Source organism: Anomaloglossus baeobatrachus, chromosome 3, assembly GCF_048569485.1.
Source record: "Anomaloglossus baeobatrachus isolate aAnoBae1 chromosome 3, aAnoBae1.hap1, whole genome shotgun sequence".
In the NCBI taxonomy this organism is placed as follows: Eukaryota; Metazoa; Chordata; class Amphibia; order Anura; family Aromobatidae; genus Anomaloglossus; species Anomaloglossus baeobatrachus.
Window position 1 is genome coordinate 680,510,555 of NC_134355.1, and position 24,982 is coordinate 680,535,536.

Here is a 24,982-nt window from a genome sequence, read left to right on the forward strand (position 1 = left end):
TCTCAAACCCCCTAAAAAAGCCTCTACATCTTAAAGACCTCCCATTAAGATGCAAACACCAGACCCCCTAAATTCCTGATGATAACAGATAGAGAGCGCTGCAGCCAAATGTGGTGGCCCTGCCGCCTGTGGAATTAAGGAGCGATACACCACTCTCTAAGGAGCGACGCTTACAATCACAATCCCTTCAGGAGCCGGCAGATTCAGCCATTATGAAGTAGCTGCGCTTGTGCCAATCAGTAGTGCGATGCATGGCTGGGCCCACCATAAGATTCTCCGTTTAGCCGGTGGCCCAGGCCGACCCTATCCCCCTTCATCACCAGAAATCACTCATTCCATTCCCAAAACTGCTGTATACTTTGACAGATCCAAAACTAACCCCTGAAGACCTCAGACCAGATACCCATTCTTGTACTTTCCCCTCTTCCGAGCACCGCAGACCATCCTGACCCTACTTGGCATCCTGATGGTATTTGTCATGGTGTATGGGTGTGGATAGGAACAGAGAAAGAAAGCAGATTTCCTCTTGTTCCGGAGGTCCGAGAGCTCTCTGCTTTTTGCAGGAGTCAAGTGGACATTTTGCTAGAGTTGATAAATAGGAGCTAAATTTCCGATGCAGCAAATACGCTAGAACTCTGCTGATACCGGTAACAAGAGATCAGCGCAGTGAATAGTGAATGATTGGAGAAGGGACGATCACAGCTGATGGCATCAATCTTGTCCGATGAAGCGAGCTGGGAGGAACCAGGAAGGAATAAAAGCTTGGGGAGTATAAAGTTGTGTTAACCTCACCTTATGGGGACTGGGAAGTAACTCTGAAGGGTAAGTGTTAATAGGACCTGAGCTTTCCACAAACTGCATAAATCAATTGTATGGCTGAATATAATGTGGCACCCTGGACAAGCCAGGGGCCACAGAGCACAACACCCTACACACCCCACACTCCCAGCAGGCACACCGAAGTCAGACAAAAACCCTTGTTGCCTTCCTCCAGGGGCTGATGATCACACCAGGGGGTGGGCCAGGCGGTTGGTCCCGCCCACCGAGGAGTTCACAGTCCTGGAGGCGGGAAAAACAGACAGTCTAGTTTTGATAGTGAAAGTGGTAGGAGGAAAGTGGTAAAGGAGCAACTGACTGACAGCGTCCGGGTGTGTGGCCCGGGCGAGACAGCAAGGTTGGCAGACGGTGGTGACCGTCTGCAGGAGTGGCCTATCGGAGTTACCGTGATGACCGTGGATGGGCGGTGGCCCGGCGGTACCGGACCGGTACACGAAGAGAAGTCAGCACCATCTGGCAGGGGCTTGCGGACCCCGGCAAGGCTAGGAGTCGCCGTGAATTTGCCGAATCCGTTAGTGAAGGGGACCTCCTGGGTTTCCAAACAGCTAAGTCCAGACAGAAGGCAACAGTCCAACCAGAATAGGGAAACACCGCCACCGCCAAGGCAACCGTTTCTCAGGGCCAGAGCCTGCGGGTAAGAAGGGGCTCCTCCAGCCCATATCCAAGCTGGGGAGCGGGTTACCGGTGGGGACCCATCGGAACCAACAACCGTACATAGGTGCAGGGAAAGACAGTCACCATCAACCTGCCGGGAGGAGAAACACCGCAGCCGTCTGTGGGACCCGTCCATCCAGCCGAGTGTTTTACCGAGAACTGTGTCTTCATCATTGGGCTGAGTGAGTACCACCGTGCCGTGCGGCACAGCGCTGCCCCCGCGACCCTGCACCTCTCCAGGCCCCGTAACCCGCCTGTCATACACCCCTACCCCATCACCGGGTCCCGGGACAACCAACCCCCTACCCACGGAGGGGAGAACTAACAACAAAGCTGCTCCCTGTCACCGCTCCCGGGATCCCCGTCCAGAGCAGCGGTGGTGTCACCAGAATCACCACAACCGTGGGTGGCGTCACGGACAATAAATCCCCACAATCAAATCCCCTTTTCACTCACGGGCGAGGAGCGCCGCTCGAGTCCCCGGGATCCGGCCCACCGCTCGAGCCACCACCGAGCAGCGGCAGTCGCAGCAGCAGCAGCGGCCAGACCCGAGCAGTGGGAGAGCGCGGCGTCCCCTCCTCCGCCCGCGACAACTTGGCGTCACGAACAGGATCCTACCGCTCTGCCGTTGGGTAGAGGTGCGCCTTGTTATAGCCGGAGGTGTCCGGCTGAAAATTTGCAGAAGCCACCATCTTTGGCGTGAAGAATTCCCGCTCGAGCGTCTCCTCGAGTAGTGGAGGCACGAAGGCCAAAACCCCGCCTCGATAGAGGAGGAGCCGAAAAGAAACTAAGGGGGACGAAATGGCGGCTGGTCGCATGTGAGCGCGGCTATGGAAGCAGGGACGCCAGGACCCTGCGGCCATTTACTGGTTCCTGGAAGAGGCCGCTGCTAAAGATGCTGAGTCCGACCAACAACACCGTGGTCCCCGCGCCCGGCACGGCGGCGTGGGTGGAAGTCCGGACCGTCCAGCTAAGCAGCCGTCTGCAGGTCCGCATGCAGCTCCTCCTGGAGGAGTGGGAGGCCGACATGGCGGAAGTGGTGGTGGCCATACGGAGACGCGAGGTGGAGGGAGTCTTGGAAGGGAGGGTAAGTGACCCACGCCCCTGTACCCCTAGTGGGTCGGTCATCGCGGCCGAGGGACCCGGTCCATACCCGCTCGCCCTGCTACCTCCCCCGCTACCCGTGTTGGCTGCTGCTGCCCCGCCACTAGGCCCGCTACCACCACCACCGGTAGCGGTACCCTGCCAATCTGCCCCGGCGGACCGACCTGCAGCAGAAGCCCTTGACCGCCCTGATCCGCTTCCATGGAAGAAGCCGAAGGCTGAGCCCGTCAGCAAAGATGCTGGAGGCCAGGAGGCTGTGGCAGCTGGCGGCAACCCGCCTGACGCAGAGACAAGTGATAGTGACTCCAGCTCCGCTGCTGAGCCCACCCCTGGAAGTGCGGCGGCAAGTGAGCGTCTCTGCTACGTGGGAGAACCGGTGGTTTATTACACCCCGTGCAATGGTGGAAACGGATACCGGGCACCCCTTTCACAGCAGGCCTGCCACTGCATGTTTGATATGCTGGTGGCGGAGGATGAGGCCGACTCAGAGGAATCGGAGTAAGGGCAGCGGAGTGCCGTTGCAGTTGTCCCCCGATGGGACCACCAGTGTTAAAAGTACTGTTGAAAGTTTGAAAATGATAAGAATAATCAACTGAGATGTCACCTGATTTACTGCTGATTGAAACCGGTTGTTACCGGCACCATTGTCCCCGTGGGGACCGTTCAAAAAGTTGCATAAAGGACTCTTTATGAGCAGGCCCGAGAACTTGCAGGGCAACCACAAACGTTAGTGGCATATAAATAATTGTTGTTACGGCCTTCTACCGTTGCCGCCTCCGGAGAGGCAGATTGGAGGAAGGGCCCGCAGTGGAGCAGGCTGGGGCCCAGCCACCACCGGAACCGGTGGCAATCCTCTGGGGGTTTCAGGGGTTCCCCATGGACGTGGGTCCCCTGGAAAGGACAAAACCAGCTTGGGCAATTTGTGCAGGACTGGGGTCAAGGGGTGCTGCCTGTTTGCTTAGGGGCAGCATCAGGGCCAGGTTGCTTGGGTGGGAGAGAGCGGAAGCCGTAACCGTTTGCAACCGTTTAAGTAAGAGTACCTCCCGATGTGGGAAGATGTTATTATACTTGTAAATATGTTTACCGTTAACCGTTTTACTATTTTTCAGTTGGTGAAAATAAAACCGGTGATGGACGGGCAGCCCGCGGACGGTCTGCATTTAACTAAGGGGGAATGTGGCGCCCTGGACAAGCCAGGGGTCACAGAGCACAACACCCTACACACCCCACACTCCCAGCAGGCACACCGAAGTCAGACAAAAACCCTTGTTGCCTTCCTCCAGGGGCTGATGATCACACCAGGGGGTGGGCCAGGCGGTTGGTCCCACCCACCGAGGAGTTCACAGTCCTGGAGGCGGGAAAAACAGACAGTCTAGTTTTGACAGTGAAAGTGGTAGGAGAAAAGTGGTAAAGGAGCAACTGACTGACAGCGTCCGGGTGTGTGGCCCGGGCGAGACAGCAAGGTTGGCAGACGGTGGTGACCGTCTGCAGGAGTGGCCTATCGGAGTTACCGTGAGGACCGTGGATGGGCGGTGGCCCGGCGGTACCGGACGGGTACACGAAGAGAAGTCCGCACCATCTGGCAGGGGCTTGCGGACCCCGGCAAGGCTAGGAGTCGCCGTGAATTTGCCGAATCCGTTAGTGAAGGGGACCTCCTGGGTTTCCAAACAGCCACGTCCCGACAGAAGGCAACAGTCCAACCAGAATAGGGAAACACCGCCACCGTCAAGGCAACTGTTTCTCAGGGCCAGAGCCTGCGGGCAAGAAGGGGCTCCTCCAGCCCACATCCAAGCTGGGGAGCGGGTTACCGGTGGGAACCCATCGGAACCAACAACCGTACATAGGTGCAGGGAAAGGCAGTCACCATCAACCTGCCGGGAGAAACAACACCGCAGCCGTCTGTGGGACCCGTCCATCCAGCCGAGTGTTTTACCGAGAACTGTGTCTTCATCATTGGGCTGAGTGAGTACCACCGTGCCGTGCGGCACAGCGCTGCCCCCGCGACCCTGCACCTCGCCAGGCCCCGTAGCCCGCCTGCCATCCATCCCTACCCCATCACTGGGCCCAGGGACAACCAACCCCCTACCCACGGAGTGAGGAATTAACAACAAAGCTGCTCCCTGTCATCGCTCCCGGGATCCCCGTCCAGAGCAGCGGTGGTGTCACCAATATCACCACAACCGTGGGTGGCGTCACGGACAATAAATCCCCACAATCAAATCCCCTTTTCACTCACGGGCGAGGAGCGCCGCTCGAGTCCCCGGGATACGGCACACCGCTTGAGCCACCACCGAGCAGCGGCAGTCGCAGCAGCAGCGGCCGGACCCGATCAGTGGGAGAGCGCGGCGTCCCCTCCTCCGCCCGCGACAATAAGAACCTACAAAGTGAGTTATAAGTGGAGAAAGAAAAAGATTTCTCTAATAAGAGAAATTACAACATTTCTCTTATTAGAGAAATCTACTTTTTTCTCCACCTATGAGCCATTTCTTCCATCCACCATTGCCATGCTGAAAAAAACAGCTCAACTACCTCTTGAACAAAGCATAATGGAGGTGTTCGGGTACAACTTCTCCTTTATTATAAGTAGGGGAGAGGCGGAGGAGGAGTGAATAGCAGAGTGAATAAACAAGTAGAGGAAGAGAGAGACACAGAAAGATAGTGCTGAGCTTTCTGACAAGTCTTATACCTCACCCCGGAGATGGATTCACATTCACACAGCTCAGTGCTGCTGTTTTATCTCCCACCTGTGTGCTAACTAAGCAATGAAGAGCAGGGATAACTCTTGGTGTGCTGAGCTGTGTATGGGGACATCTGTAAGATGGCCATCTGATATGTCATAGATGGGAGATATGTATCACAGAGGTGGATATCCTCAGTAATGTAAGCCTCGAAGCAAGCTCCAGCATGTATAGTACTGAGAGAGTAAATAAGGCATGGCAAGGGCTTGGTCTACGAGCAGTTAGAAAGAAGGGTGGCATGGGTGGGTTCTGACATATCCCCACGCCGGAGCATGGTATTGTAGCCATAAGGAAGTCCAGGTGTGATCATTAACTGTCTGTATATGGAGGTAAGACGTTCTCCTGTGTGATGCTCCATGCTAAGACGGACTGGACTATGGACTAGGTTTGTGGCACCGGACTTCTCTAAGGAGTTTGTGGTTCAGATGGATGCATCAGATGTTTTGTTTAGTGTTGTCTTGGGTTTGGGTTTGGTGTTGTCCAGCACATATAGTACTGACAGTGTTAATAGGGAGTGGCAAGGGTCAGGTTCACCGGAGACATGGGCGGGACAGGCTGCTCATGTATCCACACAGCGGGGACAACAGGATACACAATCCAAACAACAGCACTTCAGTGACAGCCCAGTATATGAGTCCTAGCATGGAGACTTCACATAGGAGGACTTCTTACCTCCACACACAGACCACTAATGATCACCTGGCATGGTGGATATAAGGAAGACCAGGTGTGATCATTAGTGGTCTGTGTGTGGAGGTAAGAAGTCCTCCCATGTGAAGTCTCCATGCTATTACTCGTATACTGGACTCACCGGATTGTGTATCCTGTCTCCAGGATTTTAAAATATAAGCTGAAGACAGCATGCTGCGAGGGTTTAGAAAGAAAATACAACTGTGCGTCTCTTATCTGTGTGCGAGCTATTGTTTATCTAAACTAAAGGGTTTATTGCTCTGGGATTAACACTAGTGTGACTCCTGTGCTGGTGCAGAGCAGTCCGGCATCATGTTTGCCAATTTGAACAGCAGGTGTGTGCCTTGCAGGCGCAGGTGGATCCACGATCCACCTGCACCTGTTATCCCCTTAAATCGCACTGTCAACATGTGACAGCATGATTTAAATTGCTGCGGCGGGGAAATCTCCTTTCCTCGCAGCCATCGGAGGCCCTGTGACGCGATCACGGGGAGTCAATGGTAGCACATGGTAGTCATGTTATGACTCCTGTCGCTATGATGATGTAATTCCTGTTAGAGCTGACAGAGCAGCAGCTGTAACAAGTACACAGCATTTTTCCTGATCAGAGCTGTGCTGCTCAACAGAAATGAACCAGCGATCAGTCTACTGATCCTTATAGTCCCCTAGGGGGACTAGTAAAAAAAAAAAAAAAAAAATTTAAAAATTAAAAACACCGAAAAGTTCAAAATATAGAATCTGTTAATCTGATCGGTAAATGGTGTAGCGGCAAAAAAATTCCAAACACCAAAATTACATTTATTGGTCGTCACAAAATTTGCACAAAATCAAATAACAGGTGATCAAAACGGCACATCTGCGCAAAAAATGGTACCGTTAAAAATGTCAGCTCGAGAATCAAAAAAATAAGCCATCGCTGAGCCCCATATTCCGAAAAATGAGAACGCAACGGGTTGTGCCACTTTTTTTGGACAAACGTCTGAATTTTTTTAACCCCTTAGATACAAGTAAACCTATACTTGTTTGGTGTCTGCGAACTCGTACCGACCTGAGGCATCACACCCACACATCAGTTTTACCATATAGTGAACACAGTGAATAAAATATCCCAAAAACTATTGTGCTATCGCACTTTTCTTTTGCAATTTTTCCGCACTTGGAATTTTTTTGCTGTTTGCCAGTAAAATTCATGGCTTCATTTAAAAGAACAACTCGTCCCGCAAAACAAAATAAGTCCTCATATGGCAAGATTGACGGAAAAATATAAAAAAGCTATGGCTCTCTGAAGTAGGGGTGGAAAAAACAAAAATTAAAAATGGAAAAAATCGCTCGGGGGTGAAGGGGTTAAAGGGCACATTTTTGTAATAGCACACCATGTGGATCAAAATGGTATTGCATGCTAAACTTTTTTTTTTTTTAGTCTTATCTTTGTCAGTGTCTATAATGAGATGTGATACGTGTATATAACCGTTATCTCGCACTTACCACATCTATGAGCTGGGCGATGGATAAGCCGAACTTGACAATGACGACATCCGAGGTGTTCGGTACCGGCCTGGACCATCGGTTGTATCCACTAAATAAGTTCTTGAACAGTCGTTCTTCAGCGTGAGAGCGCGTCCTCTCCATACACAATACTGCGAGGAGACAAAACAAACCTCAGGGTCAGGGTCCAAGCCAGAACTGTAGGAGAAAAGCCAGTAATAGATAGTGAAACACAGAAGCCATCTCCTGAGCTCCTCCAGATGAGAGGAACCTAGAAGAAGGAAGGTAAGAGTCAGAAAACTCTCCACTAAGAAAGAGTTCACTGATGGATTCTCAGTTAGCTCATCCTGCAGCCAGTAATAGATAGTGAAACACAGACGCCATCTCCTGAGCTCCTCCAGCTGAGAGGAACCTAGAAGAAGGACGGTACGAGTCAGAAAACTCTCCACTAAGAATGAGTTCACTGATGGATTCTCAGTTAGCTCATCCCACAGCCAGTAATAGATAGTGTAACACAGAAGCCATCTTCTGAGCTCCTCCAGCTGAGAGGAACCTAGAAGAAGGACGGTAAGAGTCAGAAACTCTCTACTAAGAATGAGTTCACTGATGGATTCTCAGTTAGCTCATCCCACAGTCAGTAATAGTGAAATACAGAAGCCATATTCTGAGCTCCTCTAGCTGAGAGGAACCTGGAAGAAGGAAGGTAAGAGTCAGAAACTCTCTACTAAGAAAGAGTTCACTGATGGTTTCTCAGTTAGCTCATCCCACAGTCAGTAATAGTGAAACACAGAAGCCATCTCCTGAGCTCCTCCAGCTGAGAGGAACCTAGAAGAAGGACGGTAAGAGTCAGAAAACTCTCCACTAAGAATGAGTTCACTGATGGATTCTCAGTTAGCTCATCCCACAGCCAGTAATAGATAGTGTAACACAGATGCCATCTTCTGAGCTCCTCCAGCTGAGAGGAACCTAGAAGAAGGACGGTAAGAGTCAGAAACTCTCCACTAAGAATGAGTTCACTGATGGATTCTCAGTTAGCTCATCCTGCAGCCAGGTGGTGTACACAGAAGCTGAGCTCCTCCAGCTGAGAGGAACCTAGAAGAAGGACGGTAAGAGTCAGAAAACGCTCCACTAAGAATGAGTTCACTGATGGATTCTCAGTTAGCTCATCCCACAGCCAGTAATGGTGAAATACAGAACCCATCTCCTGAGCTCCTCTAGCTGAGAGGAACCTAGAAGAAGGACGGTAAGAGTCAGAAACTCTCTACTAAGAAAGAGTTCACTGATGGATTCTCAGTTAGCTCATCCCACAGCCAGTAATAGTGAAATACAGAACCCATCTCCTGAGCTCCTCCAGATGAGAGGAACCTGGAAGAAGGAAGGTAAGAGTCAGAAACTCTCCACTAAGAAAGAGTTCACTGATGGATTCTCAGTTAGCTCATCCCACAGCCAGTAATGGTGAAATACAGAAGCCATATTCTAAGCTCCTCCAGCTGAGAGGAACCTAGAAGAAGGAAGGTGAGAGTTAGAAACTTTCTTCTAAGAATGAGTTCACTGATAGTTTCTCAGTTAGCTCATCCCACAGCCAGTAATAGGTTCCATGTTTCACTATCTATCTCCTGAGCTCCTCCAGCTGAGAGGAACCTAGAAGAAGGAAGGTGAGTTAGGCTAGGGCCCCACTTTGCGTTCTCCTACTTGCAGTTCTAAACGCACCTTTTGGGCTTAATTGATGTGACCAAAGTTGCCTTTTTCAGAAATTTAGCGCTGAAAATGCATGCGTATTTACCGCGTTTTCGGTGTGTTTTCAGCGCTTTTTACCTGCTTTTCCACCTGCGTTTTAATAGATGCGTTTTGAACATCATGACACTGTCAAATAAAGATTAAACAGTCAAACAGAATGAAAAAATTGGAAAAAAAGAAACAAATCTATATTTTTGTCAAAAATAATGAAAATAGATTAATTTAATAAAATTATAGCGGTAATATGATATTTAATGGAAAAATAGCAATCATTTATTATAAATCTTATTTTTAATTGTCGGACCATGTGTGTGTGTAAAGGGACATATGAAATCATTATTTTGAAGTCCAAAACGCATGTTTTCTGCACTGGAAAAGCAGGTAAAAGACAGGAATATGTTGGAATCTTGGTTTTTGCCATTTCTCATTGACTTCAATATTAGCAAAATGCACCCAAAATGGCAAAAACAACTGACTGCTGCTTCTTTGAACGCATGGTTTTTGCCACAAAATATGCAAATTAAACGCAGCGTTTAGAAACGCAAAGTGTGGTCAGAAATTTCACAATTTCCATAGGATAACATGGAGAAACAAAACGCAAGCCATTTGGCCATAAAACGCTGCTGCTCAAAACGCTGCAGAAACGCAGGTTCAAAACGCAAAGTGGAAACTCTCTACTAAGAAAAGGTTCACTGATGGATTCTCAGTTAGCTCATCCTGCAGCCAGTAATAGATGGTGAGACACAGAAGCCATCTCCTGAGCTCCTCCAGCTGAGAGGAACCTAGAAGAAGGAAGGTGAGAGTCAGAAACTCTCTACTAAGAATGAGTTCACTGATGGATTCTCAGTTAGCTCATCCTGCAGCCAGTAATAGATAGTGAAACATAGAAGCCATCTCCTGAACTCCTCCAGATGAGAGGAACCTAGAAGAAGGACGGAAAGAGTCAGAAACTCTCTACTAAGAAAGAGTTCACTGATGGTTTCTCAGTTAGCTCATCCTGCAGCCAGTAATAGATGGTGAGACACAGAAGCCATCTCCTGAGCTCCTCCAGATGAGAGGAACCTGGAAGAAGGACGGTAAGAGTCAGAAACTCTCTACTAAGAATGCGTTCACTGATGGTTTCTCAGTTAGCTCATCCTGCAGACAGTAAATGAGGCCATAGAAGGCAAATGCTGCACAACATTTTAATAAACCCAGTTCCTAAAATAATTTTTAGCCAAAAATACATATATTTAAGACAAAAATGAAAGTGTCATGTTCCTGACGGAGGCTGTGACACCGGAGCAGCTGCTTCTCTCCTTTATAAACCTTCCTCCCCCTCCGTTTTTCGGGACTGTTTGTCTTATTATGTCTTGAGATCTGTATAAAGGACTCGTCTCCCGCATTGTTCTCCGGAGGACGAGTCTCTGGAGGCTCCGGCAGGGTTCACTTCTTGGCAATGTTCTATTCTTTTATTACTTTTTGTTACTTTTACATTTTTATGTCATTACTCGGAGTCTAAAAATCTGCATTAAAATAAAAATATTCTACATTTTGTGTTATTTGTCAATATTATTTGCAATACCAGGATTGACCAGTGGGTGTGCTGTGCAGGGAGAATGGTCCCAGGAAAGGAGTGAACAGCGCCACCTGGAGGTGACAGTTACTTTTCTTCTTCTTTCCTCCCATGCCATCTCGGAATTTATTGAGATTCCATCTACCAAAGACTATACAGATTGTTGTGGCTTGTTGCACAGGAGAGGCTGGAGAGCGTGCGCGGTGCAGCGGCATGCCGCATGTCATGTGCATTGTGCAAAGTCAAGCCCATGCTACTTTCTGCAGTGTCCTCCATCTGCAAATATTTATATGATGGGGTCCAGCGTTCACACCACACCATGTCCAACATTTTGACGTTATTGGGGTCTGATAATGGAGCTGTTCATTTGTCATTCCAAGCCCCAGACGATACTTTTTGACTTTCCTGACGCAGGTGCCGGCGATGGTCCATGAAGCCCGGAGCGGTCGGACGTCTATACACGGCCTCAGCCGCTTGATGAACAGCTTAGATTTGCCGTACAGAATGGAGCAGTTTCTCATCTGCACTGGCGGGAGTGTGATAAATGGACGGTCATCGTGATACTCGGGGGAAACTATTCATCATGTCACAGAGCAGGGAACGATGGCAAGCGAGGACCCGCCACGTAATAGACCGGAGCCACCTATAGGGCACACGGGCTCCCATAACACGGAAGACCATACAGATCTCTGGAGTCTCGTAACCCCCGCACCTCTCCCCGGTCCTCCATTACTCGTCAATCTTAGCCGGCACAGAAAACATCATCTGGGGTCTCTATATACTGTATATATATATATATATATATATATATATATATATATATATATATATATATATATATATCGCCCCCTCAGCAGGAAAACTGCAGCACCAAAAAAGAAAACTGGTAAAAATATCATCAATGATGAAAAGGTGGAAATACAATACATGGATTTCTTCAGTCTGGAGCATGAGCCACGTGCAGAAATCCCAGCACTTACACCCTTGGCTAATATCACTGAGGTTATTAATGGTCGTCTGAGGAAGGATCTGCTGCTGAATGCACTTGGGAAAATCATCAAGATCCTCTGCTGGCAGCTCCTGTGTAATCACCGACCAATCACATTCCAGATGTATCCGATGGGAGACAAGTCTGGAGTTGCTGCAGCCATGGGAGATAAGTCTGGAGATACTGCAGCCATGGGAGACAAGTCTGGAGTTGCTGCAGCCATGGAAGACAAGTCTGGAGATGCCACAGACATAAGAGACAAGTCCAGAGAAGTTGCTGCCATGGAAGATAAGTCCAGAGGTGCTGCAGCAATGGGAGACAAGTCTGGAGATTTAATAACTATGGGAGACAAGTCCGGAGATGCTGCAGCCATGGGAGACAAGTCCGGAGATGCTGCAGCCATGGTAGACAAGTCGGGAGATGCTGCAGCCATGGTAGACAAGTCCAGAGATGCTGCAGCCATGGTAGACAAGTCCGGAGATGCTGCAGCCATGGAAGACAAGTCGGGAGATGCTGCAGCCATGGGAGACAAGTCCAGAGATGCTGCAGCCATGGTAGACAAGTCCGGAGATGCTGCAGCCATGGGAGACAAGTCCAGAGATGCTGCAGCCATGGTAGACAAGTCGGGAGATGCTGCAGCCATGGTAGACAAGTCCGGAGATGCTGCAGCCATGGGAGACAAGTCCGGAGATGCTGCAGCCATGGTAGACAAGTCCGGAGATGCTGCAGCCATGGTAGACAAGTCGGGAGATGCTGCAGCCATGGTATAAACAAGTCTGGAGATGCTGCAGCCATGGTAGACAAGTCCGGAGATGCTGCAGCCATGGTAGACAAGTCTGGAGATGCTGCAGCCATGGTATAGACAAGTCCGGAGATGCTGCAGCCATGAAAGACAAGTCCGGAGATGCTGCAGCCATGGGAGACAAGTCCGGAGATGCTGCAGCCATGGTAGACAAGTCCGGAGATGCTGCAGCCATGGTAGACAAGTCGGGAGATGCTGCAGCCATGGTATAAACAAGTCTGGAGATGCTGCAGCCATGGTAGACAAGTCCGGAGATGCTGCAGCCATGGTAGACAAGTCTGGAGATGCTGCAGCCATGGTATAGACAAGTCCGGAGATGCTGCAGCCATGAAAGACAAGTCCGGAGATGCTGCAGCCATGGGAGACAAGTCCGGAGATGCTGCAGCCATGGTAGACAAGTCGGGAGATGCTGCAGCTATGGTAGACAAGTCCGGAGATGCTGCAGCCATGGTAGACAAGTCCGGAGATGCTGCAGCCATGGTAGACAAGTCCGGAGATGCTGCAGCCATGGAAGACAAGTCCGGAGATGCTGCAGCCATGGGAGACAAGTCGGGAGATGCTGCAGCCATTAGTACAAAGGTCTGGTCTGGGGTCTGTTTTAGTTTAGGGGTCTGGTCTGGAGTCTGTATTAGTACAAGGGTCTGGTCATCAGTCTGTATTAGTTTAGGGTGTAATGAAGTGGGTAATTATTGGGGGTTTTCAGGTGTGCCCTACATAAATGGGTGTGACATATAGAGGATCCATTTTGACATTACAGTCTGTAATACTTTGTATCGTTATGTAGCCAGGTCTGGGCGTATTCTGCAGCTCTGCTCGTGTACATGATACATATTGTGTGAGTAGTGATTATGTAGCGCCCCTGAGGCTCTGGTCGCTACAGGGTACTGCAACTGAGTTAAGGAGCAGTATTTATCTGGGGTAAGTGACGGGTGGTTGCCGGTGCTCACACCAGACACGTCACACATGCAGTTAGGTGCCTTCTCCACAGGGGGAGTGGACTGGGGCGGACAGGGAGAGTTAGCGATCTAGTAGCATGGGACTTCCCGGTCACCAGGACAACCACTGGGGGGCAGGTGCCACATGGGGTATAAGAGGAGGTGGCCATGACACATAGTGGGCTTTTTCCTGGAGGAACATCCCCTGAGACCAGACTAAGTGCAGGAGAGCTCCAGTGCTGGAGGGACGACACACAGCTCATCTTGCCGTTGTGGAGTCAGGGGATTGTGAGCAGGAGCTCGGCCCAGGCTCCTTCTGCTGATCGCTGGACAGCGAGGACAGTTACACTGACACCGGTGACCGCCTGGAACTTGCACCGGATAACCAGAGACTTACCAGCAGTGAGCTAGTACACTCCCCGGCAATCTCCTAACCAGTGAGTATACACCTGAACCGGAGCTCCTGCCTCATTCCTATTATTTACTGGCGACGTCGTCTCACGCTCCGGCGCCTAACTCCATCACCTACCCCCCTGGGGCCCCGGCCTTACTTGCGGAGGGCTTAACATCCAGGCTGCCGTTAACATCATCCCCAGCGGAGAGACTGTGCAGCGGCGGTTCCATCTCCATAAACTTTATTAAATATTCCCCTGAACATAACCTCTTTTAAAGCGACCTCCAGGGTCACGGAACCGGGCAATGGCCACCCAGTGACACATCCCAGTAGTACACCGCCCGGGACCGAGTACCCCATAGGCCTGGGGCGAGTCAATTACTGGGAGAAGTAGTGAAAGCTTAGAGGTCAGTGATGGACGCTGACAGCACAGAGGGCGTCCTGCAGATCAGCACCGTCATCCCGGCCCAGGCTCTTATTAATGACCAAATGCCCATCAGTAACAATTCATTACTAAATATATAAACATCTGACAGTGAGAAGTGATAATCAGCAGCACTCACCCGTCACCTACCACCAATCACCCGTCACCCATCACCCATTACCAATCACCCATCACCCGTCACCCATCACCCATCACCCGTCACCCATCACCCGTCACCCATCACCTGTCACCCATCACCCGTCACCCATCACCCATTACCCATCACCCGTCACCCATTACCCATTACCAATCACCCGTCACCCGTCACCCATCACCCGTCACCCATCACCCGTCACCCATCACCTGTCACCCATCACCCATTACCAATCACCCGTCACCCATCACCCGTCACCCATCACCCGTCACCCATCACCCGTCACCCATCACCTGTCACCCATCACCCGTCACCCATCACCCATTACCCGTCACCCGTCACCCATTACCCATTACCAATCACCCGTCACCCATTACCCATTACCCATCACCCGTCACCCATTACCCATCACCCGTCACCCATTACCAATCACCCATCACCCATTACCAATCACCCGTCACCCATCACCTGTCACCCATCACCCGTCACCCATCACCCGTCACCAATCACCCATTACCAATCACCCGTCACCCATCACCTGTCACCCATCACCCGTCACCCATCACCCGTCACCCATCACCTGTCACCCATCACCCATTACCCATCACCCGTCACCCATCACCCATTACCCATCACCCGTCACCCATTACCAATCACCCGTCACCCATTACCCATTACCAATCACCCGTCACCCATCACCCATCACCCGTCACCCATCACCTGTCACCCATCACCCGTCACCCATCACCCATTACCCATCACCCGTCACCCATTACCCATTACCAATCACCTGTCACCCGTCACCCATCACCCGTCACCTACCACCAATCACCCGTCACCCATCACCCCGTCACCCGTCACCTACCACCAATCACCCGTCACCCATCACCCATCACCCGTCACCTACCACCAATCACCCATCACCTGTCACCCATCACCCATCACCCGTCACCTGTCACCCATCACCCGTCACCTGCCACCAATCACCCGTCACCCATCACCCATTACCAATCACCTGTCACCCATCACCCGTCACCCGTCACCCATCACCTGTCACCCATCACCCGTCACCCATCACCCGTCACCCATCACCCATCACCCATTACCAATCACCTGTCACCCATCACCCGTCACCCGTCACCCATCACCTGTCACCCATCACCCGTCACCCATCACCCGTCACCCATCACCCGTCACCCATCACCCATTACCCATCACCCGTCACCCATTACCCATTACCAATCACCCATCACCCGTCACCCATTACCCATTACCCATCACCCGTCACCCATTACCCATTACCCATTACCCATCACTCGTCACCCGTCACCCATCACCCGTCACCCGTCACTCATTACCTGTGGCGCCCCTGAGGCTGCCATCACCACAGACATACTGCACCTCAGCCAGAGGTGTGGTGCCCCATCCTGGGTAAGAAAGAGGCCATCTACCGGTTCACACACCAAAAACCTGCAGACACCCAACTGTTAGCTCACACATTAGATCAGGGCCGGGGCAGGGGCCATTAATGCTGAGTGACCAGTACTCTGGTTATGGGCACTGTCTCTAGAACCATCCAGGGGGTGGAGCTTGGTGGTGATCTGTCTGGGGGCGGAGCTACGTTTTGAAAATTGGCGGTTAGGAGAGTCACTCACTCAGTCAGAGGGAAGGAGGAGAAGAAGGAGAACGACAAGGGGTGAGGACCCCGGGGTCCTGCTCAACTCTGAGGAGACAAAAGAAAGAGTCCCAGTGACTTAGGGGAAGTGTCAGACACCCCTATAGTCATGTTTCACAGACAATAGCTCAAGGTGAAGGGATTGGTCGCAAACGGGGTCCCGGTCCCTAGGCTAGGACGATTCTTCAGGACTTCCTAGTAACAGCAGAGGCCGGGGTGGCTGTATGCACCTTTGGGCCACAAGCAGCACACAAATCCGCTGGAAGGGGCCATAGAGGACCAGGGAGCCAAGCAGAAATCCCTTTGAAGGTCCCCGGAGGGAGTCAGGCAGGCAAAAGTCCCATTGCTGGTCCGCGATCCCTGGCTCAGGGCACTGTGTGTGGAGGCGCAGGACCGGAGGGAGCCAGGCAGGCAGAAGTCCCATTGCTGGTCTGCGGTCCCTGGCTCAGCGCACTGTGTGTGGAGGCGCAGGACCGGAGGGAGTCAGGCAGGCAGAAGTCCCATTGCTGGTCTGCGGTCCCTGGCTCAGGGCATTGTGTGTGGAGGCGCAGGACCGGAGGGAGTCAGGCAGGCAAAAGTCCCATTGCTGGTCCGCGATCCCTGGCTCAGGGCACTGTGTGTGGAGGCGCAGGACCGGAGGGAGCCAGGCAGGCAGAAGTCCCATTGCTGGTCTGCGGTCCCTGGCTCAGGGCACTGTGTGTGGAGGCGCAGGACCGGAGGGAGCCAGGCAGGCAGAAGTCCCATTGCTGGTCTGCGGTCCCTGGCTCAGCGCACTGTGTGTGGAGGCGCAGGACCGGAGGGAGTCAGGCAGGCAGAAGTCCCATTGCTGGTCTGCGGTCCCTGGCTCATGGCACTGTGTGTGGAGGCGCAGGACTGGAGGGAGTCAGGCAGGCAGAAGTCCCATTGCTGGTCTGCGGTCCCTGGCTCAGGGCATTGTGTGTGGAGGCGCAGGACAGGAGGGAGCCAGGCAGGCAGAAGTCCCATTGCTGGTCTGCGGTCCCTGGCTCAGGGCATTGTGTGTGGAGGCGCAGGACTGGAGGGAGTCAGGCAGGCAGAAGTCCCATTGCTGGTCTGCGGTCCCTGGCTCAGGGCACTGTGTGTGGAGGCGCAGGACTGGAGGGAGCCAGGCAGGCAGAAGTCCCATTGCTGGTCTGCGGTCCCTGGCTCAGGGCATTGTGTGTGGAGGCGCAGGACTGGAGGGAGCCAGGCAGGCAGAAGTCCCATTGCTCGTCTGCGGCCCCTGGCTCAGCGCACTGTGTGTGGAGGCGCAGGACAGGAGGGAGCCAGGCAGGCAGAAGTCCCATTGCTGATCTGCGGTCCCTGGCTCAGCGCACTGTGTGTGGAGGCGCAGGACAGGAGGGAGCCAGGCAGGCAGAAGTCCCATTGCTCGTCTGCGGCCCCTGGCTCAGGGCATTGTGTGTGGAGGCACAGGACCGGAGGGAGTCAGGCAGGCAGAAGTCCCATTGCTGGTCTGCGGTCCTTGGCTCAGGGCATTGTGTGTGGAGGCGCAGGACAGGAGGGAGTCAGGCAGGCAGAAGTCCCATTGCTGGTCTGCGGTCCCTGGCTCAGCGCACTGTGTGTGGAGGCGCAGGACAGGAGGGAGTCAGGCAGGCAGAAGTCCCATTGCTCGTCTGCGGTCCCTGGCTCAGGGCATTGTGTGTGGAGGCGCAGGACCGGAGGGAGTCAGGCAGGCAGAAGTCCCATTGCAGGTCTGCGGTCCCTGGCTCAGGGCACTGTGTGTGGAGGCGCAGGACCGGAGGGAGCCAGGCAGGCAGAAGTCCCATTGCTCGTCTGTGGTCCCTGGCTCAGCGCACTGTGTGTGGAGGCGCAGGACTGGAGGGAGTCAGGCAGGCAGAAGTCCCATTGCTGGTCTGCGGTCCCTGGCTCAGGGCATTGTGTGTGGAGGCGCAGGACAGGAGGGAGTCAGGCAGGCAGAAGTCCCATTGCAGGTCTGCGGTCCCTGGCTCAGCGCACTGTGTGTGGAGGCGCAGGACTGGAGGGAGTCAGGCAGGCAGAAGTCCCATTGCTGGTCTGCGGTCCCTGGCTCAGGGCATTGTGTGTGGAGGCGCAGGACTGGAGGGAGTCAGGCAGGCAGAAGTCCCATTGCAGGTCTGCGGTCCCTGGCTCAGCGCACTGTGTGTGGAGGCGCAGGACTGGAGGGAGTCAGGCAGGCAGAAGTCCCATTGCTGGTCTGCGGTCCCTGGCTCAGCGCACTGTGTGTGGAGGCGCAGGACCGGAGGGAGTCAGGCAGGCAGAAGTCCCATTGCTGGTCTGCGGTCCCTGGCTCAGGGCATTGTGTGTGGAGGCGCAGGACCGGAGGGAGCCAGGCAGGCAGAAGTCCCATTGCAGGTCTGCGGTCCCTGGCTCAGGGCACTGTGTGTGGAGGCGCAGGACCGGAGGGAGTCAGGCAGGCAGAAGTCCCATTGCAGGTCTGCGGTCCCTGGCTCAGGGCACTGTGTGTGGAGGCGCAGGACCGGAGGGAGCCAGGCAGGCAGAAGTCCCATTGCAGGTCTGCGGTCCCTGGCTCAGGGCACTGTGTGTGGAGGCGCAGGACCGGAGGGAGCCAGGCAGGCAGAAGTCCCATTGCAGGTCTGCGGTCCCTGGCTCAGGGCACTGTGTGTGGAGGCGCAGGACCGGAGGGTGAAAGTCAGCGCAGATGAGACGGCCAGGAAAGGCAAACAAAGGCGAACCGGTACTGGCCTCGGACTTAAGGCCGCTTTACACGCTACGATTTATCTGACGATCTCAGTAGCGATGTGACACGCCCAGATCGTGGATACAATTTGCCGAGATCGCACATAGGTCGTTTATTAGCGGTCACATCTCACAAACGACGCAACAGCAATCAGCGATATATTGTTTGACCAAGACGGTCTTTTGGGTCAGGCAGCACGGTGGCTCAGTGGTTAGCACTGCAGTCTTGCGGTGGCTCAGTGGTTAGCACTGCAGTCTTGTGGTGGCTCAGTGGTTAGCACTGCAGTCTTGCGGTGGCTCAGTGGTTAGCACTGTAGTCTTGTCGTGGCTCAGTGGTTAGCACTGCAGTCTTGCGGTGGCTCAGTGGTTAGCACTGCAGTCTTGTCGTGGCTCAGTGGTTAGCACTGCAGTCTTGTGGTGGCTCAGTGGTTAGCACTGCAGTCTTGTCGTGGCTCAGTGGTTAGCACTGCAGTCTTGTGGTGGCTCAGTGGTTAGCACTGCAGTCTTGCAGCGCTCGGGTCCTGGGTTCGAATCCCACCAAGGACAACATCTGCAAGGAGTTTGTATGGTCTCCCCGTGTTTGCGTGGGTTTTCTCCGGGTTCTCCGGTTTCCTCCCACACTCCAAAGACATACAGATAGGGAATTTAGATTGTGAGCCCCAATGGGGACAGCGTTCCTGATGTATGTAAAGCGCTGCGGAATATGGTAGCACTATATAAAGATTTATTTATTTTTATGTTGTTGGTCGTTGGCAGGTGTCACACGTAGTAATATGTCTGCTGCGATCCAAACGACGAACAATATTTTGAAACTGAACGACGTGTCAACGATCAACGATTTTCACCCTATTTGCGATCGTTCGGAGTCGCACGTAGGTGTCACACGCAACGACGTCACTAACAATGCCAGATGTGCGTCACGGAAACCGTGACCCCGACGACATTTCGTCAGATAAATTGTAACATGTAACGCCGCCTTTACCCGGGATCGGCGGTTGCCCGTCACTGGGGATCCCAGCACACTGTGGATGGACTACAATGGCTGTCAAGCTTGAATCAATACGGTGAGTAACAGACTGTCAGGAATGCCCTGGTTACCCACTCTCTGGTTACCCCGCCCTTAACCTTGCCCTCAGACAAGATGGCGGAGCATGCTTCCAATAAGCTCCTCCCTCGCCTCCTGTTTGTCTTAAGTATCCAGCCTGGTTCAACACTCATTGCTTCAGTATTGTGTAAAGCTCCTGCTTGCAGTTCTCTTGCTGGAACCGTCTCTTTCCGGATGGTTCCTTCCTCCTAATCTGTATCCCGCACGCCTGTCAGCAACCTGTTTATCGTCTGCACCTGCCGTGGATCTGTACCGCCCTGAGAGGGGCCCGGCCGCTTCCTCCGCTTGCTCAGGCCGAGCCGCTCGAGGTCCGGGCTCGGGTTGTTTGTGGCACGAGCGCCTCCGGACCGGGGGCCACGTCGCTCTGTTAGAGGGGAGAGGTAGCGGGGTGGTGGTGGTGGTGTGGGACGAGGCGTGCAGCCGGGGAGGGCCGCGCTGTCGTCCAACGGGTCGTGACGCCACCCACGGGTCGTGGTGACGGGATGCACCACCGCTGCGGCTGGAGTGAAGGCGGGATCGGTGTCGCGGGCTAAGCCTAGATGTTAGCCCCTCCGTGGGTAGGGGCGGTGTGTCCCGGGGCCCCGATGCGGTTGGGGACTGGTGCGCTGATGTTGTTGTCGGGGTGCAGGGTGCCGTGCCGCGGTGTAGTGTCGTGCCCGGATGGCACTGGTGTACTCACGATTGATTCACACTCAGAGTCACTGGTAAACCAAAGTTTGGTAGTGGTCGGTCCCCACGGCCGGCTGCTGATGTCCCCTGTGGGGTTGATGGTGGCCCCTTTTCCCGTGCTCCTCTGGATGTTGTGTTTCGGCCCCCCTGCCGAAGCAGTGGTAGCCTGCTCCCCAGCGTTGTGCTGCCGGAGGAGCCCTCGGTTGCCCGCAGGCACTGGCCCGTCGGTGTTTGGCCCTTGCCGGTGGCGCTCACCCGGTCTCGGTGAGCTTTTGCCTTCTTTCGGGACTTTGGGTGTGGATGAACCCGTGAGGTCCGGCCAGCAATCAGTCAATTTGCCTATACTCAGTGGCTTCTAAGCTAGGACGGGGTCTGAGTACCCGGTTTCTGGTGCTCCGGTACACGGTTGCCTCCCCGGTTCAGGACCAGCGGGCTCCAACCCAGGCCCGGTCCGTACGGTTCTGCCGGTTGCTGTACTGGTACTCCTTCAGACGGCCACCACCGTCTGCCTGCCTGACGTTTCCAAAGGGGCCAAGGCTCCTACCCGGGTCCCTGACAGCTGATCCACTACCACTCACTGTCAACTCAAAACTACTGTTTGAACTTCCTGCCCCAGGACAGTAGTCTCCTCGGTGGGCGTGTCTTTCCGCCTGACTCCGCCCACCTGGTGTGCTCTACTGGCCCTGAGGGAGACATGTGTGTGACCCCACAAGGGGTGGGGGGGTGTGTGTATGTGGTTGATGTAATTACCTTTGACCCCTGGGGTCCAGGGCGTCACATACCCCCTTGGTTTAATGCAGACCGTCCGCGGGCTGCCCGACCAACTCCGGTTTATTTTTTTTTTTCAACTGTAAAAACGGGAAAAAACGGGAAACAATTACAATTATAATAACATTTGTACAAACTATGGTCACTGAAGGTCTTCCCATAACAGGAGGCAATTTGCTTTAACATTTCAAACTTTATTAAACGGAACGGGTTCATGTCCTTCCGCCTCTCCCACCCAAACAACCTAGCCCTGATGCTGCCCCTAACAAACGGGCAGCACCCCTTTTCCCCAGTCCGGAAACAGGAACATGGCCAGATCACCCTGGCGGGAACGGGTACGGTGCGACGCACCCGGTAGTTGTCAAAGGGCTCCCCGGAGGATGGTCACCGGTCCTGGTGGTGACCGGACCCCAGACTGCTCTGCTGCGGGTCCTACCTCCAATCTGCCTCTCCGGAGGCTAACGGAACGGGAAGGCATGTTAAAGGGGGCAGATGGGGCAATATTTACAAGCCCAATAGTTTTTGGGTGGCCGGCAAGTCTACGGCCTTGTCCATGAGCAGTCACTCACGCAAATGGGGTAAAACTGGGGTCAAACACAAGTCCCAACGGGGACTTTAACATGGTAGCCGGGATCCGCTACCACATCAACATCCTTCTTAAGCAGCAGTCTCGTGGCACAGCTGCCGTGGCTGTCGCTCCCAGTCTGGAGCGTCGGCTGCCTGCTCCGGGTCAGCTGGTGTGGGGGATGGGCCCAGCCAGAGTCCCTCCGTGTCGGCTACGACCGGCACCTTCAGTAGTGGCAGCTACATCCTCGCTGTGCCTCCGCCGAGGCCGGGTGTCTGGGAGCGGTCAGCGTGACTTGCGGTGCTGGCGTCTGATCGGGGATCGCCTCCGCTGCGGCCGGGCGGACTGCCGGGGCCGTCGTCATCTCCGTCGCAGCCGGAATGGAAGCCAGGACAGGTGCCAGGGCGGTGACAAAGGTAAGGCCCGGGGGTCCCAGGTATGGGCCCTCTCCCACAGACACTGCGGGCTCCGCTACCCGTGACAGGGGTAACGGGTCGGTCAGGGCAGTGGCCGCGGGCGCGGGCAGTGAGAAAGGTGGCATGGTGGATGGCAGCAGGCCGGGCCCCTCAGCTGCAGCGGCCGTTCCCTCGAGGACATAGGGCCGTGGGTCGCTTACCCGCTCCTCTGAGACCACCTCCACTCCAGATGCCCGCACAGTTGCGACCAGACCCTTCTTCTCCGACGTTCACTCCGCCATCATGGAGTGGACCTTGGCCTGGAGCTCCTGGCACATCTTGCTGCTGGATCCAGGAACGTGTTTCGGCAGAGTCCTGGCGTCCCTGCACGCTGCAGCGCTAGTTACATGCCGCCATTCTTTGCCCACTTCCCCCTTGGTTTTCTCTTAGCACTCCTCCTTCGGGGGCGGGGCTTCACTTTTGCGCCTTCACTGCTCGGGGAAGACGACTCGGGCGGGAAACCTTTGCGCCAAGATGGCGGGACTTCAACTTTTTCGGCAGGACGCCGCTGCCGGAAACTTCTAAGGCGCACTTTCCACAGGTAAGTGGACTGTTTGAATCCTGTTCGTGGCGCCAGAAGAGTCGATGTGTACCGCCCTGAGAGGGGCCCGGCCGCTTCCTCCGCTTGCTCGGGCCGAGCCGCTCGAGGTCCGGGCTCGGGTTGTCGGTGGCACGGGCACCTCCGGACCAGCGGCCACGTTGCTCTGTTAGAGGGGGGAGGTAGCGGGGTGGTGGTGGTGGTGGTGTGGGACGAGGCGCGCAGCCGGGGAGGGGCCGCGCTGTGGCTGTGGAGTTCCCTTTTGTCAGTGTACTTGCCGCTTCCAGCGTTCTCCCTGTTTCCCACCATTGGGCTCCAGCTATTATCACCAGTATCGTGACACTGTTATTGCACAGCCCTAGTGGGGTCGCCATTCCTCCTGCGTCGCAGCCGGTCATCATAGACCATTCTGATTATCAACGGTGATCTCGGGGCCTCACTCCACCTCAGCTGCACCCTCATCACCTGCCCCGGGGAACCCACAGCGCAGCGGCATTACATAGCCGCAAAACCACAGGTGGCGTCACAAACTTTAAAAATCTCTAAAAATACAACTCCCATCATCATCCCCCTTTATTATAAAGAAACCGCCAGGGTCACGGAAGCGGACCCCCGCCACCGCTGACGTCCTTGGACTAGCCGGCCCGGTTCTGAGTACCCCCGGCCCTGAGGCAGGCATGTCACACTTATCACCCGTCACCGACCCTAGATGTGGATCATTTGAGTGTTACAGTTTAATGATCATTCAGACTCGGTCGCTGTACCACCAACACAGCAGCTGCCATCACTCCCATCACTGGGGGCCACGGGGGGACGGCGGCCGAACACAATATTGTCATAGCTAACTGAAGTGTTCATTGCATCCATATGGCCCCATCACCACCACAGACGCCTCGTATACCGATATCACCCCACACAGCAGCCAAGAAATACACCTCAAGAGGGAATAATACAGAGAAAGAAAGACAGAAAGTGTAAGAGATTTAAACTGGTAACGAAATTTAGACGTAAATTAAAGTTACAATCTAAATATAACTAATATAATACTGCCCCCTATGTACAGGAATAAAACTACTATAATACTGCCCCTATGTACAGGAATATAACTACTATAATACTGCCCCTATGTACAAGAATATAACTACTATAATACTGCCCCTATGTACAAGAATATAACTACTATAATACTGCCCCTATGTACAAGAATATAACTACTATAATACTGCCCCTATGTACAACAATATAACTACTATAATACTGCCCCTATGTACAAGAATATAACTACTATAATACTGCCCCTATGTACAGGAATATAACTACTATAATACTGCCCCTATGTACAAGAATATAACTACTATAATACTGCCCCTATGTACAAGAATATAACTACTATAATACTGCCCCTATGTACAAGAATATAACTACTATAATACTGCCCCTATGTACAACAATATAACTACTATAATACTGCCCCTATGTACAAGAATATAGCTACTATAATACTGCCCCTATGTACAGGAATATAACTACTATAATACTGCCCCTATGTACAAGAATATAACTACTATAATACTGCCCCTATGTACAAGAATATAACTACTATAATACTGCCCCTATGTACAAGAATATAACTACTATAATACTGCCCCTATGTACAACAATATAACTACTATAATACTGCCCCTATGTACAAGAATATAACTACTATAATACTGCCCCCTATGTACAGGAATATAAGTACTATAATACTGCCCCTATGTACAAGAATATAACTACTATAATACTGCCCCTATGTACAAGAATATAACTACTATAATACTGCCCCTATGTACAACAATATAACTACTATAATACTGCCCCTATGTACAAGAATATAACTACTATAATACTGCCCCTATGTACAAGAATATAACTACTATAATACTGCTCCTATGTACAAGAATATAACTACTATAATACTGCCCCCTATGTACAAGAATATAACTACTATAATACTGCTCCTATGTACAAGAATAT

General features: G+C 53.0%; 1 protein-coding gene across 4 annotated transcripts in view; it reads right to left on the reverse strand.

Annotated features, from left to right (window-relative positions):
• Positions 1–24,982, reverse strand: part of CHRNA2 (cholinergic receptor nicotinic alpha 2 subunit) — a 164,855-nt gene that overhangs the window by 70,228 nt on the left and 69,645 nt on the right. For all 4 annotated transcript variants that reach the window (XM_075341297.1, XM_075341295.1, XM_075341296.1 and 1 more), the window contains one exon: positions 7,509–7,660. In XM_075341297.1, the coding sequence (XP_075197412.1) occupies positions 7,509–7,660 (152 nt within the window). The remainder of the gene's footprint in view (positions 1–7,508; positions 7,661–24,982) is intronic.